The 19,521-nt window shown below is 40.2% G+C and overlaps 1 protein-coding gene across 10 annotated transcripts in view; it reads right to left on the reverse strand.

Moving 5' to 3' along the window:
• LOC122573408 (agrin-like) overlaps nucleotides 1–19,521 on the reverse strand; it is a 382,715-nt gene that overhangs the window by 191,783 nt on the left and 171,411 nt on the right. For 7 of the 10 annotated variants that reach the window (XM_043739727.1, XM_043739722.1, XM_043739726.1 and 4 more), the window contains one exon: nucleotides 13,856–13,888. The exons of the other annotated variants lie outside the window; for them this stretch is intronic. In XM_043739727.1, the coding sequence (XP_043595662.1) occupies nucleotides 13,856–13,888 (33 nt within the window). The remainder of the gene's footprint in view (nucleotides 1–13,855; nucleotides 13,889–19,521) is intronic. 10 annotated transcript variants of the gene reach the window in all.

The following is a 19,521-nucleotide window of genomic DNA, read 5'->3' on the forward strand; positions in this document are numbered from 1 at the left end:
AATATATCCACTCAAAAAGAAAAACAGGCACTTCGCTACGCACGAGTTTTTACAACGCATCTTACTAGGCTATTCACGCTTCATAAAGAGTATGTTCTTTTCGACGCATGTAGCCAAAGTTTCGATTTTCCTTTCACGTTGGTTAGGAAATCCCTTTGAACGTCTGTACCTCTTTGAAGATCGTTTCGTCGCACAGTAGTCCTAACCGGGAGGGAAGAGAGGTGTCGATCGTTCGTGAACGCCGGCGTTTTGCTGTTTAAAAAAAAAAGAGAGAGAGAGAATCGAAAGAGCAACGCACGTTATTTTTCTCCGTTGAAAAAAATCTGAGAACCCCTAGCAGTAACGTCTTTCTTTCTTTGTTCTCCTTTCTTTTTACCATTTATTTCTTCGTGTCTCATCTTCTTCATAATTCGTCGTTGGTTTCGTGAAACGAAATGGGAAGCCACGGAGAAGGATAACTGAAAGGAAAACTTAAATTGACGAAATCGTTAAAATCGAAAGCTAAAACAGGTGACTTTTGGAAAATGGGTTAAGGGTGAGAGAATAAGAGGGGTAGATTTCCACAGGAAGTACACGTTTCCACGAATCATTACGTATATCCGATGCTCTTGGCCAGATAACGATTCTTACCGTGGCAAGTAACGACCCCGTTGCATTTTTAAGCTTAATCGATATCGGACGGAAATTTATCGAGAAAAAAAGTTCTTGTTAAGGAACTGGTACGTTGACCCACTTGTTTTCCTTATTCAATTGGATAGTTCGATTTTCTTCGTCATGACGAATATATCGTTTCGCTGAATAAACGTGACTGGTCCGAAACTAACCTTTGATAGATTAGAATTATTACATAAAGTGAAAAAATTCCATTATATTCATTTCGGTAGTTTCTTTCAATTGTTTTTTCTTCCATATCTATTATGTAATTATAGAAAGCCAAAAAGGTAAATGTTAGATGTAAAAATGGAAATGCAGCAAAGTTTTGAGTTTCTGTGGGAGAAAATTGTGTTACCAAAATGCTGATGCGTTACAGTACTTGCTACGTTTTAGTAGATGAATAATTATATCAGAATGTATATGTATGTGTATACAGTTGAAAAATACAAGTGAATATTTTTCTTATGAAATGAGCATTCGTACTCTAAACTTCAATGATATCAGAACACGCTATAGGCAATTCAGAATTAAAACGTAGGGTCATGAAAATATTTTACAATAATCGTGAAAACTTACGGAACTATTTTTAAATTATCTATGTATTTGTTGATAATTAAATTACCCAAGGCACATCATATTTTTATCGAGCATCTAAATTCAATTATCGTAAAACTTCGGAGTTTCTAAAGTACCGCGCGCTTTACTAAACGATACCACCACCTCGAGTGCATAATCCTCTAATTATTTTGAACGACGGATAGAATTAATGTTGCGCTGGTCGCATTAAATAAATTAGAAGCGATTTCTAGCTGCTTTTGCCACGAGACTACAAGCAAAAAGTTTCGACCGTTCAATTCCATTCGCGCGCGAACAGTTCGCGTATTCGAATTCTTTTAACGGACCAAAATTTGTCCAGCCCATGTCAGTTGGAAAAACGTTCATTTTCAAGAAACGAAAAACGACTTTTAATCTGAAGAGAATCTTTATGCGAAATATCAACGAAAACTACGGCTGGTTTCGGTGCTTCGTTACACACGATCGAAAACCGATAAGTTCCGGAAATCACGTCCGTAGCGACGTGTGTCACTGTTGCCGTTCGAGCCTCTGGAACGACGACACGACGCCGTGACGAACGTCGTCTCTCATGTGTGAGTCCTGTAATCCCTGGCAACGCGGGCGCTCGAGTTCAAAACAGCTATTTGCACGAGTATCGCGAGCTCATAGCAGAAAAATTAATCTCATCAGGAAGAGAAGTGGATAAAATTGCCACGGCATCGTTGCTGCCCGCTTTCTCTCTCTTTCTCTCTTTAACCCCATTTGCCCCTGTTTCTTTCTCTCTCTCTCTCTCTTCACCGTTTTTCGCTGGAGAAACATTAAAAATTTTTTGTTAATATGCACGAGCGGATGAACGTTCTGAAAGTTCTGTTTGATAGCATCCTCGTTGGAACGTTAACGAGTATGTGTTTCGTCAAAAAGTGAAAAAGAAAAGAGTAACGCGCTATCTGTCGATTTGTTCCGTTCTCGTCGTGTCGTTTCTAGCGATTTCTTTAACCGTACCAATAATTTCGTTAATTAGAATTTTAATCAACGCATAGGTAGGACACGCTACTTTCCAAGTTCCATAAATATCCTATAGGCAGACGAATTTTAAGGCAATGGGTTAAATTCAAGCTTCAAATTTTGGATTTTAAAGCTCAATTTTTAAATTTGCGCTGATATTAAAGGACAAGTGGTAATCCGTACGAATGCTGCCGCTTTAGTTCAGACCAGCCGTTACAGGGAACGATACGCATGTAGCTAGCACGTCAAACATCGTCGACTTGGCCTGAAGCAAGCTGATAAAAGGAGGTTGACACGTCATTGGTTCGCCTGTCCTCAAGCTCGTTAAAGTGAGGTCGATATTGCCGAAAGAGGTAATGCAGCATCGACCTTAATGAATACATTAAACGAGTACACGTAGAACGCTCGATCGATCGAGATCGATCAAAACCAAACCGCTAATTAAACGCGACACGAAGACTCTTACCTTCGGTGACTTATTTCTTACATGCAGCAGACCGTATTTTAAGGAAAATACTTTCAAGTCACGTTTCAGACTTATGACTTACGAGCTCACGTTTAGTGTTTAGTGTCACCTTTGCATATCTCATCTCTTTTCCTTACCTTCCTTCCTCTTCTAGCTTTTCCACTTGAATATTACCGATACTACCAATGCCTTGAACCATGCTTTATTTTTATATCCTCGCTCTCTTGGACTTTCGATAAATTTTATTGGCTACCTTTTTAATGTCAATAGAAGAGGAATTATGATATTAAATAGTAAAACGTCAAGAATTAAATGGGCAAAAGTACGTTTAAAAAAGATGGCTATATGTTTGCATAAAATTAAACGCCTAACAAGTCGTTTATATAATTTCCATAACTCTTCTCGGATTTTAAGCACGCATTTAGAGTTTCATGATTTATACATTTATACATTTTTGCAACATCCGCGAGTTTCTAGGATATCAATCTCTATCCCATCGGGAGTTCGAAATTGGTAGTGTTGAACGAACATGAATGAAATTAAAAACTACAACGATATTCACTCTCCGTTTATGAATTTATACGTGATATTTATTTCGACGAAAATCTGAAACGGTTGCCGTCGCGCGATACCCTCTCCAACTGCACGTAACAATAACGCGTAACCACGTTTTTCCACGCGACCTCCTGAAAATCAGGAAAAGATTTCCACGAAACGTGATCACCGCCACGGTTCGACTTGCTTTTAACAAAGCATCGTTTTGACATTTTTTGCATTGTACTCGTGATGACCTTTTGTTTCCCTCGTCCTCTTTCGCTGTAAGTTTTATACATTTTTCATGGAAAAAAAAAGATCATAGATAGGACGCGTAACGAATGGAGCGAAGATTAAACGTCGGAGCAAATATTTCGCATAGTTTACGGCGAAACCGGTTATAATATGAAAAAGAGCATCGGTATTCCTGCTTTACGCGATATCAGCGAAGGAACGCGATATACCGTGTTTCGGTATATGTAGTTCAGCGATCCATTTTCAATATCCAATTGTTGCACGAGGAAAGTATTTCTTTTCGTCAGGGAATTTTCCAAAATTCGAATGTTCTCTTATTTAGTTTATCATTCCAGGGGAAACGTCGAGCGAGAAAGCGGGATCGTTTGAAAAATGCTTCACACGAGTCTCGTAGAACAAACTAGAAAGTGGATTTACGTTAGAAGATCGAGCAAGTAATCTTATTGGTCACCTTTACACTTTGTCCATTGCGTTGCTCGTTTCTCCGCGCTTTCAACGAACAGCCAATCAACGAGCTTTATATCTCTTCTTCTCTTTCTTCGTATCTCCTTCTCTTCTCTCTCTCTCTCTCTTTGTCTTTCTGGTTCTTATTCGCTTTACTCGTCATTCTTCCTGCCCTGGAGGTACGTTAAATTCGAGAAAGTAGGATGGTAGATACGAATGGAGGATCGTCGACAAAAAGGATCGTTTCTTGGCATTGAAAACTCACTGTTTCCGTTGCCGCCGGCAAATAGCGTCTTTCTCCATCATAGAAACCTGCGATGAGCTTCCACTGCTTGCGTCGAGATATCGAGAGTCGAGCGTGCACATATCCTGGAATCGATCGCTTGCCTAGAACGGGTTACACAATTTTTGTACGGCAGAGTTTCTTCGCGGGAAAGGTCACAGATATACGAATCACATTCAACGACATCGTTGGAAAGAAAAATTGGATTTGATGAGTAAATTAAATTCGATCGAATCATGTAGCATTAAGAACGGTGAATGAGGTAGTTACGGGAAACTTTACAACATGAACTGTTTCTACTTTTGTAATTCTTAAAAAGGAAATTTAAAAGTTTCATAGTAAACTATAGGAACGAAAATTATAGTCTAGTAGGCGTTCTTTTCCATTTATTTCGTTTCAGAATACATTTTCTTTAGACATCGGTTCTACTTTACTTTTCTGGTTTGTAAAAGATGATTTGAAAATTACATATCTATATGTCTACATTTTTCTAATTTATAGAGACAAGTAAAAACGCGAAAATGTTAAATAGAAATACAAGGCAGAAATCGAAAATAGCAATGTGACTGGATTACCTCGATACTCGCGATAGGCGCGTTACTCTTTTAAAACGAACGATACACCCGCACGAAAATAAGTCTGATTAAACACTTCACGATCCACTTGATACAGCGTAAAATAACAGAAAGCCGGACGATCGTACGATACAGCTCGTATCATATTCTCGATCGACATCCTTACACCATGCCCGATCGAAATCTGCCGGACCCTAACATGCCCGGTTTCAATTAATTTCGGGGTCAGAATCGCATCGCGTGCCACCATTCCACCTCCCAGGTGGATTCAAATAAATTACGCAACGCGATCGAAATCGCGAAAATATCCGGTGTATGAAAATGGAAACGCGCTTCGACAAGGGGCTTATATTCGCGGACATCCTCGTTCGATTTTATCGCTAACAGGATCTTCGTATTACGTATCTGTTCGAAAGCGTCAGTGAAGATCGAGATTAGACTTCGTGACAGGTATAAGGAAACGCGGGGATAGATATCCCGTTTTCCAGAACACACACGGATTCGCAACTTATGGAGCCCTAAATCTAGCTCGATGTCCCAATAACTTGCTCGGTCTATCGACTGGAGGGGTTGGTTTTCTTCTTTGGTCGTTTGAAGAATTACGAGATCGACGACGAAAGATCCCGTTCACCCCTTCGTTTTGCCTTAAATAATAGTGGCAAAAACGTGGAGGCGTTCCACCTCTCCACGTCCCTGAAAAGTCAGCGAAAATCGTGGAAATCGACGCGAACCACACCCACGTTCGCGGTATCTTTTTCCAGACGACTAGGACGTCGGGGAAAATGTCGTACGGTTGAATTTCAATATATCGAACCGTGTGTCGAAACATGCGGATAGGTTTCGAGATTAGAAACGGAGTATCGAGAGGAATGAAAATTGTGTGCACTTTCGGATTCCGTTATAATCTCGGTTACGTAGTGCGCGTTTTCTACCAATACGATGGCATAACACGAGACTGATTAATAATTCATAGGCAACGTTTAAAAACTCGTAAAGTGTAGTCTCGCTTCTCGAACAAGTTTCGGATTTATGATCTTTTTCATTTGAAACGGGCTAATGCCCGACTGCGACGGAAAAAATGGCTACAAATGGACGATAAAATTGGGCTCGTCGTATGTTTGCATAAATCCTTTTTATTGTTTTTATGCTCCGAATTTATTCGTGAACCGGCGTCCACATATTTGCGATACAAACCGCCGCGTACGGTTTCCGCTTTTCTCCTTTTTATTTGATCGAAACGTAGATACGTATGTGTACATATACTCGATACATATCTTGTTAGTTTTTTGTTTGTTCTCTTTTATTGTTCCGCTTCCTTTGTCTTTTAAGTGGCATAGAATTGAAGGGCGAAAACACAGTTTCTGAACAATTGCTGTAGAAACAAGTATCGGCATTTTTCGAGGCTGGAGTCGCGTAAATCCGCCAATAACCCGATAGCTAACGTTCAGTTTGTTATATCGCCGACTTGTTCACCGCAAACACATATTTCTAACTGTATAATTTTTTAATGGCTGTTACCCTTCCTGGCAGCGGCATTAACTTCCTGTGAAATATTTTAATATTCTGCTACATTTTCCTTTACAGTGATCATTAATTGTGCTGTCAACTGTTTTCGAAATTAATATTCTGCTACATCTTCATACATTGAAAGAAAAATGTGTTAATTAACCCACGAAATTATATGAAATAGTACGTAACCTTAATGGTCTTAAAATCTACCGGTATATATACGTGTAATATCTCATAATTATGTGAAATTTTGCGGGCACGATCAGCGAAACGTAGAACTAACCAAGGAAGACGTACGCCGTCGGAAATCACAGGGTCGCGGCGGATTTAGCATCGCAGGAGTTGCGGTAATTCGCAGACGTGATGTAACCACCGGGCGTTGGTATTACGGGCAGACGTACCAACCGCCGGCGTACTCGGTGACCCGGTCGTCGTCGTCGTTTGCTACTGGAAACACGTAACTGGAAACTATACGATTAACGCGCACGAGGGGCGACAGTGTGGATACAGATTACGCAAAAGAGGGATGGAAAACAAGATATCAGTGAAGAGTTAGTACGGCCGGAGAACGAGGGAATGAGGGAACCTCGGAAGATCAACGATGGAAGCGAAACCAAGAAAACAAGGACACGAAAGACGATGGTGAAACCGTCCTAAAGATGGTAACAGAGAGCCAGAGAACGAGAACTCGCGGGATAGTGCGCTCTAGATCGATTGTCGGCAACGGATTGAATTAAACGTTCGTAGAAGGATGGCGTCGCGTCGGGAATTATTGCCCTGGAATTAATTCAAATTCCGACGATTAATAAATTAAGTTTTATATAATGATCATAATATATGATTAATCGGCAAAACGAACATCGTACTTTCATCTGTATACACTATGTATCTGCACACTTTCATGTTATTGTAAATAATGTACGAAGTATGCTTTGTATAAGAGTCGAATTAACAACGAAGAATGTTCTTCTATTGTATCTTCGAAACAACTTTCGCTCGAATTGTATCGGATGTCCAAATACTTAGAAACAGCAATGTACAAACGTCGCCTTGATGCGTTTTCCACGCTGGGTTCTATTGCCTGCATGTTCCGTTTTTCTGTACGAGTGAAATCCCGGCAGATACGCGTAAGCATCGTGGAGACAAGATTTTTCAGGGATAACATCTCGTGACAGAAAGATAACATTTTCCTAAAACCCGTCTCTTCTACGTGTCACACGCGGCCGAACGTTCGACGTATTTATATGTATACAGGATAGTAGGTCTGAAGCGGAACAATGGAATATTTTTGTTGAATCGGCAAGGTTGAAATACCATCGCGATAGAGCTACGTGGACTGAAAGGTAAAAATTTGGAAATATTGGAATTTTCCCGAGGTTTGTTGCGAATTTTGCCCAATAATATTTCGGATTGACGTAATTTCCAACATGTATCGGTCGCATACGAGGAATTAACAAAATTCCCTGTTCGGTTGATCTCCTATCGCGTCTGCTTCTGCCTTTAACTAATTTCTACCTTAAACTTTATAAATCGTACTTCCTAATTTCTTAGAAAATCCATTATCAGCTTGTTAGTAGTTAGGTATAGTCTTCTGATCTATATTTATGTGCAACTCGGAACACGTTCTCAGTGTAGAAAATGATTAATCAAGAGCGAGTGTATAAAAAGTTTACACGAGTTTAAATTAAAGTAGTACACTTCATTAAAGTTTCAACCGTTCGTGCGGCAATTTCGAAATAATTTCTCTCGTTCTGAAACAATGAGAATTAAATTAACAAAAAGTAGTTGAACTTTAAATAACATTATCCACCTCACAACGTTTTCGTGTACACAAACGGAGCAGTAGAATTTCCAGTGTCTTTTTTGTACGCTCCACCCTATACGTGCATGAAATGTACACACGTCGCACGTACACGAAGAGGACTGTAATGTACGAAACTTTGACAAGAACGAATAGATTTGCCGTGATAGTGTGTGCGCTCGCATACGTTCCTATCTACTCATATACATATAATATAAATCCGATGGTGGGATGGCTGTACGAAACGTTGGCACGTGTAGTCACCGCGTTGCATCGCGTACAAATAGCCATAGCCCTCTGGTACACGAGCATGCTACCTGTACACGATGCAGCCACGTGTATACGTAGATCCGTAACCGTGTACGCCGGCTGGCTCACCCGGCATTAGAATCCCAAATACCTTCTGTGTATTTGACGATACGAAAATATAGAGTAACAAAAATTATTTGTATCGCAGCTACAGATGTTGGAGGAGACAAACGTTCCCTTTTGAAATCCTTTTACATCGTTTTAATGTAGCCAGGCAACGTGCTATTACTACTCGATAATTTACACTGAACAATAATATTCGTTTTGCAATGTTGAAAGATTAAACGTTAATGGTATCGTATATACTATTGGTCTGACCAAATCCTTAGCTATACTACTCGCCTAACTTTCTCTGCAGCAAATACATTTTCAATTGAAACATCAAGTTCTTCTTCTACCGTTCCTGTCCCGATTAATAATAATGCCTATCCAAAAAGCGGACTGCGAAGATTTATTTATACTACTTGTCCGCAAACATCCAGGTCCGTAAGCTGGCCCGGCTGTACACGATGTATACACATCAGCGGAGGTGAGGCCGAACGTTTTGTCGTGCCCTCCCGGGATACGATAATTCAGCAGAAAAACCGCGAAACATTTGCCCGGTTGGCATTAATTCCGGAATTGCCGGTCGTTCCGCCGGCGAATCTGCATAAAAGCGTAACGTACCACTCGATAATTCGACCGATACGCCTGCTACCGTACGAACAACCATTCCTCCTGCTTCTCCCTCGCCACCTCCATATTCTCTTCCTACCTGTTCAAAGTGATACTTTCTCTTATTTCAACGACTTTTTCCTCGTGCTGCGCTTCGCGCAACGGCAAGCAAATTTGACCGCGTGGCAACGAACGGAGCAAAAGGAACGGCGAGGGAGGAAGGGGGTTGTTTCGGCAGACGAAACGACGTCCCCCGTTTCGAGCGACGCCGCTTATTGAAAGTCACATTTGTTCCGGCCCCTTTCGCGCGTTGTTACCACTCTCCTCGTACATTCTGCGCTTTTTTCTCTTTTATTCTCAGGTGCACATGCATTTTCGGTATGTCTCTGCCCGGGCTGGCTTTGCACAGGGGTGGAGAGACGGAGATAGTGGCAGAGATAGAAAGTGGTCGACGCTCGTTCCTGTTGTGATACTGTTAATAGTGGTCGAGATGGAAACATTCAAATTGAAAGAGAGGATTGGTTGTTTGCTTCGAAATTATTCCGGCGTTGAAAGAATATATACGTTAATTTCGTAATACGCTGGAAGCGTTAAAAGAGGAGGATTAAAATATAAACGCCTACGATATACTCACTAATGTACGATCAATATGCAATGGCAGATTATAGTGTTAACGGTTCCTTTTATACGCAATTCTTGTTTCTATTATTTTTCAGATGTGTTGCAGAAAGAAGCGAAGAGTCTCAGCATATAGAAACCCGCAGAGCTCGAAGTTTTCTAGGCTACGGCAGATATAGATACTAATTTTTTGAAAGCAACAAGACGGGCGAAAACATGTTGCAAAAACCGCAGGCTGGTGGGAAGGTTCTTCGCAAATTGCCGGCTTCCTAGGACGTTGCTTGCACGCGAGCACGAAAGGGGGGAGCAACAATGGCTACGACCCGAGCATGGCATACAGCTCCTGTGCGTTCGTTTGTTTTAATTTCTCAGCTTCTAATTAAACCACAACCACCGAAAACGAAAAAAGAGAGGACAGGAAATAAAACGAGGAGAAAATAGGGAAGAAGGGAGAAGGAGAGAGAGGACTGCACGTAGGTATTTTTCCATACGTTTCGCGGTACAAACGGCGACGGAAACGAGGAAGTTGGACGAGGCGAAAGCACGGAGTGAGATGGAGACCGAAAACGAAAGGGGGGAATTGAAAAGAATAAAAAGCCTGTTGAGGAGACGAGGGGACGAAGGGGGACTAATTCAGCCGAATCGGAATAATTACGGAACACACGATATCCGGGACGGTGAGCGATTTCTATCGGATCCTCGAAGAAATATACGTCATTAAAAGCCACTCGATATCTCACAGCTTCACGACAATTTCGCAAATAATTATTGTATGAGAGACACAAAGCGGCTTTCGAGTGCCTCTTGCGTTTCTCCCAGAATCCAATTCCGTGCCGCCTCTTTCAAATCCCTTTGTCACCCACGATAATCCCTCGGTAGACGTGGTTGAGTTGACGATGTTCCTGCCTCTCCCATCCTTCCTAACTCTCCGGTCTCTCCTCCCGGTCCTTGGTTGTCCATCGGTCTCTGTTTTTCTCTCCGTCCATTGCCCCTGGTTTTGCCCGTTTCGAAATTCTATTACTACTTCCGCTTATGGATCCCATGCTCGTCCCTTCTCTTTCTCTGTCTGTCTGTCTTTCTCTCTCTCTCTCCTTTTTGCCAAAAGGAAAGGCAAAAGAGAGAGAAAAATGTGGTCGAGTTAATGGAAGATTACGACCAACTTTAATTCCAATTATATCTCCGGGGATATAAACAGAACGAGAGCGACGATCTTTTCTCGCAATTTATTACATTTCCCAGGCTTCCGGTTTGTTTTAAATATGAGCGTGGTACGTCGAACGCTTGCGAACAATGCGATTCAACGGACTGGGAAAAATGCGGAAGAGAAAAGTAATCTCCCAAATAAATAATCATGTTCCGTTCGTGATTTAATAACGAATAATACGATGTCCCGCGGAGTATTATTTCCGAATAATATTTTTCGTATCGCAAACACGGGATGTTCGCCCGTTTAGCATAAACTGGCTACCCATCGGATGTGTTATTAAATTTCATCCCGTAATGTTTGCAAGGCTCGACTCGCGAAATTCTACTCATATTTTATAATTTCTCGCTTACGATTAAAATTTGATTTCGTTTGGAAAGCGATGTTTGAAACGGAACACTGTGTAGAAGCGTTTAATGGAAACGTCCTATTCCTCCACTATTTCGCCTGTCCGCTTGTAACATGAACGTCAAAGTAAATAATCGAAGAATTTTAACTCTACAAGTAACGTTCGAGTGCAGCGATTTCAACAACGTCTGTTAATTTAAATTATTCACATTTCGATCATCCGCAGGAAAATATTTAATAATTCCAAGGTATAGTTTCGAGGTACAATGCGAAGGAAACTCCTGGAAGCCATGCGTTTCTACGAAATTCCGCGAGTCAACATCATTTCGACAACCGCGTATATTTTGCAAACATTATTTTATTTATTGCGACAATTTATCAGCGTTCGGTTTTCAAAGCGAATCGCCGGGAATATCAGGCAAATTCGAAACCCCGACAAATTTTGTCGCCGGTCGATTCCACGCACACGCGTTCTTTTTTTCCTCTGCCTCCCTGTTTCCGCTCTCTTCGCTTCGTTATCGAGTGCCAGTTCCAGTCAATGATCTGTTCTCGACACTCGGAAAATGCTAATTTCATGATCGAGTCTTCGACGGGCTCAAAATAAATTGAAACAAAAGCATGGGGGAAACAAAAGAGGAAAAGTGCAAAAAAGCGGCGTATAATCTGGCTTGAAAATCGAAATTAAAAAGCTGCTGGACAACGGAGTTTGATTTCGGTGTTGATGTAAACTGCAGAGGCGCGCAAGCTAGTTCGCCCAGCTAAAGATAAGGCTGATGAAGGTGGAACGAAAACGAGACTCGAGATAAGTAACGTTTTATGCAGGCGTTACATGGAAATGAGGGGCGAAGAGATGGATTCGAGAGAGATCCAAAGAGGTTACTTTTGAGAGAGGATTTTAAGTGTACTTCAATCTTGCTGGAATCTTGCCTACTCTCCAAACTTTGACCACAAAAAGAAAGGAAGGTCTGATTTAATATCATATGTGCTGAATGCTTCTCATTTTTAGTCTGGTATAAATCTTAAAAAGGAATTCAAGACTCTTAAAAATTCCTTCCAAATGTCTGAAACTCTACGTTTCGAACGCGCTTATTGTTTCCACTGTTACATGGACAAAAATTCCTGTTCAAGCCAAACCTTACAATGAAATGTCAAAATCAGTTTACGAATATTACCAAAGAAAACAAAATAATGAAGAACACAAGGAAAAGAAGAAGGATACATTCTGTTCCTGAAGCACAGAAAGGTTCCTCTGAATTCGTCAGGCTGCCTATCCAAGAATCCCCTAATCTGTCGGAACCGTGCGGATGTAGCATCGCTAGCTATGTTAGCGGTCGTTTCTTCCACATCCTATCCTTTCTCGTTTCTTCGACTAATACACGTCGAAGGGGGTTGAAAGCTGTTATAGGTCGTACCTCGGCTCCCTCGTGAAACCTGTAGGATTACCAGCGTACAGCCTAATCAACCAGATTGCCCGCAATTTGCCGATCTTATCTCGGTCGCGTCCCGCAACTCTCCGCTCTATTCTTCCGCATCCGCGAACGAGCGAACTTACGCGTCTTTTCTATATTCTCTACCCTTTGCTCCGCGTTCTTTTCGTAAAGGAGACACGCGTTCGGCCGAATTCAAGATTGCACGCCGGATGCATGAAAATCGAAGGATCCCGGAACATAAATTCTACCGGGAAAATTTGATTTTGGTAATTTCATTTTGTGAAATTGTTGAAAATTGAATCCTTGAGAGAACGTTGATATGAAACTCGGGAATAAAAAATATTAACGAGATTAGTTTAAATTTATCGTGGGATAAAATTAAGACTAATAACCAAATGTTCGATAATAATTAACGAGAATCAACGAGCACTAATAATTGTGTAATAAAAAGCTCGCTTGAGGTAATAAATTGCTAGTAAAACCTAGCGACATTCATCTTCGTCTCGTTATTCGCTAGTCAAGAGCTAATCATCCAGACGGTTTCTGTAATTTGTCGTCCTTATCTCGCTACATTTTGCAATCTCGATCTATTTCTGCTGGTGGCACGGGGAACCCAGCTTCACGCATTACTGAAAATGGGCTTTTCGAAAGAATATCTTCCCGGTTCCGTTCCTCCATTCCGTCAACCTCCACCATCCTGTTTCTTTGCCCCGTAATGTACGTAAATCTTCCCCTGCGCCCGTGTCTCTTTTGTCCTCGGGTGCACGGGAAATCTTCGAGGTGAAATTGCAGTCGCGAGACACGAGGAAAAAGGAGAAGTAGATTTGAATAGATTCACGTTATCGCCCTCGAACCTGTTTCTGTCTCGTACAGGGGGGAAATAGCTCTTGCGTCGTGAATTATGTTGAAATTACGATCGTAATAAATAACAGATCAACCGGAAAAGTTTTCGGGTATACTATTCATCCTCGTGGACCATAAAATTGATCTCGCGATAACCTTCGCTGAGTGAATGTCATGGATGACGAAATAGACACTGTTAATAATGATAGTTACATGAAAAAGAAAATGTCAATTGACACACATTAATTCGTTATTGCTGTAAGAACATTATCTAATTAGTATTATCGAACGAAAAAGAAGCGATTAAGATATAACACAAAAGAGAGACGCAAGCGATAGTAATGTTATATTGTTAGATAAACACTCACCGGCATTGTTACTGGCGAAATTTAGATCCTTACCTGAAACAGAGGAAGCAGACATTGTTAGCATGATCGAGTATCGTCAAGGATCGTATACAACATACTACTGACATCGATTTTAAGCCACGGCACTAGACGCAACATATTACATTAGAAGGGAACGCTATTCACGCAACTAATTAATTCTCCGGGCCGCTCGGCGTATATAAATTAACCAAAGATGAAGTTATTCGGCACGAACGCGAAAACGCTTTCAGGCATATTAATTGCAGAGAAAACGATTCGCGTGATGTGTGAGAAGTCGGTGAAACGTAATGCATTTTTATCTTCATCAGCAGACACGATATTCGTTAATTGTTCCGTTAATTAAACGTTACTCGAGCATTTGTAAAATATTCTCAAGATATTCGAAGTTACACGAATATATCAACAGGAATGTAGGACTTTTTCCGATTGAGATTTATAACACGAGTCCTCGTAACACTTCTCTTTTCGAGAAATAAGGAGTTTGAAAGGAGAGGACACGAATCCTCGGTCGATTCGACTGATCAGTGGAATCGAGAAATCAGTCCCTTTGAAATTCACTTACTATCGAAGAGCTTTCATATTTATGCCGATAGCATGATGAGCATCTTGTTTCATTCAAGCGTAATGGCGATTGACGTACTATAAATCTACGAGATAGAGAGCTGATGGGAGTAATGGATTTACGATATTCAGGTCAAGCTTCCCCTGTTCAACCGTGGAAAATATGCAGCTCGATATAAATTAAAGAATATAAAGCGGTGGTATCAACTCTTTAATACTTTATAACGCTGTGTTACCTCGAAATTATAGTTGTATCGATATATTTAGCTTTTTAAATTCCACTTGATTTACTCGTCGTGTATTTCGTTACCGTATCATTGTATCAGTAGCATGAAATTTATTTACACGAATTAATCCCTTCTTTTCGAATAGCATTTACAAGCGAACAAAATATAAATTCAAACGTCACAATCTATCGTAGCTACATTATCGGTAGATAGGAACTTTGTATCTTTGTCCATTTAATTAAATTCGATAGAAAAATGTCTACTATCGAGCTTGAAATCCCTGAATTATTATTCTTCTTATAAACTACATCTGCGCATAAACGCGATCAAAAACCGCACTCTCCTCTGGGTGGAAAGCAAAATCGACGAAGAAACGTCGTTTCCAGATTTCTGTCGGTAGTTTTAGCGATCTCCGTGGTACGCGTCTAACGAGTAACAACAAAATCACTTTACGTGCATGGGCGGGCACGCATGTAAATGTTGCATGGAAAGTTTTTCAGTTACGATACTGCAGCTTTGCCTGATGGAAGGGGCAGCTATAGGGGAATATGGTTGCAGAATAGAAGAATTCCACGGAGGATCTCACGAACGCGAATCTACGTAAATACACGGGATAACTGGGATGAGATGCATAATACGATTCAGTTCTACGTACAGCGCGTACGTGTTTAGAACATACGCGATACAGACTGGCAAAAACTGCGCACGACTTCGAAGATGCGGCTGCTACTTATCTCCTCGCAATTGACTCGAGGTCGGTTCTACCGTTTTTCTCTCTATTCGTATACACGCGGTATACAGTGTTTCAGCTACATCTATGCGTCGAAAGAGCCTTCAAATTTCTTCGTTTCTTTTTTTTTTTTTTTATTATTCGTTTTTGCAAGTTTATATTTAAATACATTTTTTAATTTTAAATACAGATGAAGCGGTAGTTTTGGAAATATGAGATTTGACAATAACATATTGAATTTTAAAAACATGTGACATATCATCTGTTTCTGTTCTGTTCAATGTCCTTGTACGTCGATAATGCCAGTATATTTATTAACTAAAAAATTTATTGACCACGCTCTGTAACATACAGCGAATAAACAATACGAGATGTATCGCGTATCCAGTAACTCGTGATTTATTCCTGGCACCATTTCGCAATGAAAATTTTTAAATTAGCACTCCAGAGGGTACTAAAATAAATTTGTACCGTGCAAATAATTTGCGGAAATCGGGATGGAAATACAAATGCGGTGGAATGATCGGAAGATGGATCACGATGGACAGGCACATAAATTCAATGTTATGTTTTCTTTCTTCTTTCGTTCGACTTTAATTATTACGTTGACATGGATTGTTGTATTGATTAAGCTTGATTTATTTACCGATAAAAATTCGACAAAAGAAATGAAAAATAAAAAGCAGGTAGTACTTTTTGCAGGATTTTACATTTTTTCCTCAAAATATCGCGTAGAAACATATTCTCGAATTTTGGTAATTACCAGTTATTTCTGGAATTATTGCGATATAAGCTATCGCAATTGCACAACTATAATTAAAGATCGTGACAGGATAAACGAACAGGTTCTGCCAATATAGAGTAATGAACCAATGACAATAAATCAGTCATAATAATGTTCATAATTAACGAGCCACTACGCTCGAGATTGTACATCTCGAATAATCTTATTACGTTACGTATCAAAATATTGTATTATTGATGAATATGCTATTAAAATGTTACGTGTCTAAATATTAAGGGCAGATATAAAATATAGTATTAATTTTGAAACATTATATATCAATGTACACACGAACTTACATCTCCATATATATGGTTGCATTTCTTTTAAAAGATGAAGAGAACAAGTTAAGAAAAGGAACAAAGATTGACTTCAGCAACTTTTCAGAAATAAAATTAGAGAACCAAAATTACCGTTTCTCAAGCTATCCAATACAAAATATTTCCATCATCAATCCCTGGAAAAAGAACAGCTTGTGATCTAGTCTCGTCGATAGATCGTAGTCGTCCATCCAAGATTTATCGGCGTGTTACGTTGAAAATGGAGGATCATCGCGGGAACACCTTTATTCCGTTCGGCTGGTCCACTTATCGTTAGAAGGATCCTTTGTCACCCAGACTAAGGCGGGTACAGGATCCAAAAAGGCTAGGAGACACATAGACAGGGAGGAAAGGAAGGGAGGAAAATGCAAATTGAGGGGGTGGCGGGTAGGGATGGCTGTACTCCGATCTCGCCGCGCGAAAGGGATGAAAAAGATCGTATGGGGCAAGGTCGACATTTTTTACGGATAAATACCCTCCGTAAAAACTGGGATGAAAAAAGGAACACGAAAACAGAGCCAGCGATATGTATTACGATTTGTATTACTTGAACTATTCGGAACCGATGGCACACATATACGTCATCATATGCACACATATGAATATTATATAAATATATAATATTTAATGAAAATAACTGAAAATAGTACGAAATATTTTATTTTTCAAATATTTTGTTATCTAGAAAATTTTAGCCATTTATGCTCGCAATATGCGAACAAGAGCCGGTCCGAAAAGTTAGGTTTACGATGACGGATCAAGATTTCGAAATTTTAATACGATACTTAAATTAATTAATTGCCAATATGAATTACCCTAGTCGCAATCGACGCATCGTATACCTTGCCATTGAGGTCTGAGCTTTCGGCTGTTCGTATACTTTTCACGGTATCCATCTTCCCTCGTTTTATCGATTCGGGGAGGCGTCGATTTTCGGGAAAAGGTATTCGATTGGAGGGAAGAAAGCGACGCCTATATTTCCGGCAACATACAAAAAACGAATGCAATGAGTCTGGCGAAGTATTGTCTCGCGAAGTGTTGTCTCGCAGAGTATTGCCGTGAGAAGCGTTGTATCAGATCGATATGCGAAGAGTGGACGTTGAAGCGTATAATCAGTAAATCACTGCGGCTCCGAATCCCTGCGATACGCCCCTCATTCTGTCAACTTTTTTATTTATTTTTTATCGTTTCAAAGTAAAATACACTCGTTTTATTCTGTTGTTTAATGTACAAATTTGTAAATAAACAGAAACAACTCCGTTGTAATTTCGATACGATAGAGTAAAAGGTTTTACAGTAAACAATTGAAATATTACGAATATAAAATACACTTTTCCATCCTTTCTCTTTTTAGCCACCCTTGTTTTACCTTCGTGACACTCGAGCAACTAGAAACTGTGTCACGTCCAGCAGAATTATTTGTACGCTGGAATATCAATTTCCAAAGTGCACCGCATTAAAATTAAATGTAGCGGTGACGCCGATGTTTATGATTAGTAGGAAAATTATTTATTTGCAGGCTACAGTTCCAAGGTAATAACGTTGATTAAAAGAAGAGTTCGATCAATTATACGTGTGTGAAATGAATCTCTTCCGGTGTTGCTAAAAGCACCATTCCCACAATATCATAAATTACGTTACACGGGAACAATTTCAAAATAGAGAAACAATGACAGGTGTTGGAGTAATTGGCCATTGAAGTAAATTACCTAGGGTATTGAGCGAACACGCTTGTGGAGGAGCGATATTCGAGGAAGGTCTGTTAAAAACTGGGAAAAGGGAAGAACGAGATTGAAAGAGGGCGTGGAAGATGAAGGTTACAAGAAAGATGACGGCGTAAACAGCACTCTGTATCGACGTCCGGCTCTTTTCTTTTCGCCTTTACCGTGTAACCCTCTTGAAGAGTTTAAGCTCACTTCGGTCTTCTTCTACGTTCCTAGAGACCTTTTTTTAAAACGCTTTCAATCGTTCTGAATCTGCCATTTAACGCCACCCTTTTTTTCCATCGAGTGTTAATTCTTCCAGGACGAATGGATTCGTGAAAGCACGCGATTGTTGCGACGCGAGAGGACCGATATTATCAGGCACATGAAAGGGTTAGTCGTTCGAAAATGGATATGAAAGTGAATTTGCCGTTTTAACGAGTAAAGTTGAAGATCGATTCAATATAACGTTCGATAATTTATAAATATCGTATAACTTAATAGGAAGATCGTTTTAGAAATAAAAGCTACATTTTATTTCAAACGTGATATAGTTACTTATCATACTGACGAGGTGAAATTGTAAGATAAAGGATTAATTTATCCACATAGGAACGTTTTACAAACATTGATTCTTAAAAGTTAATCAACTCTTTCGCTTCCTGTGCCGGAACCAATACGGAACCGACGTAAAAGAACATTCAGCCTCGATCGAATAGTGTCTGTTTAACAACGGCAAGAGAATTGTATTATTCAGTGTTGCGCGAATGGCTGTCGTGTCTGGGCCACAAAGAGGGTGGCGTTCCAGAAAGGTTTCCACAAAAGAGAAGAAATGTGTCCCCTGTCCGAAGGAATCCAGGCCGAAGGTCGAGAGAAAGAAGGACGACGCTCGTAAGGGCGGAAAACTGAAAAATAGTTGCCACCCGTTGCCATGGCCACTAAGTACTAGTCGCGACGACGCGGCCCACCGATACACCACCATCCATCCCTTCCTTTTTCGTATCTTTTTTCCATACCACTCGAATGGATGGGTTTTTATTATTTCTTTCCTAGCGATCATTGCTAGGAAGTGCTCTGTCTACGCGCAAGTAGAATAAAAAAAAAAAAAAAAAGAAGAAGCGGAAGGAAAACGGAGAAAATATAGTCGATTCGAACGAGTTTGAATATTTTAACAGCGATAGGAGTTGACGTGCGTTTTGTATTTAACGATTTCGGTCGGATATTTTTGCGTCGCATTCGAAATTCAACAGATTTTACGCGGGTTTAATATTCTCAACCATTTTCCCCGTGTAATTCCGATGCTACGGATTACGATGTTAA

This window comes from Bombus pyrosoma, linkage group LG12, assembly GCF_014825855.1.
Source record: "Bombus pyrosoma isolate SC7728 linkage group LG12, ASM1482585v1, whole genome shotgun sequence".
NCBI lineage: Eukaryota > Metazoa > Arthropoda > Insecta > Hymenoptera > Apidae > Bombus > Bombus pyrosoma.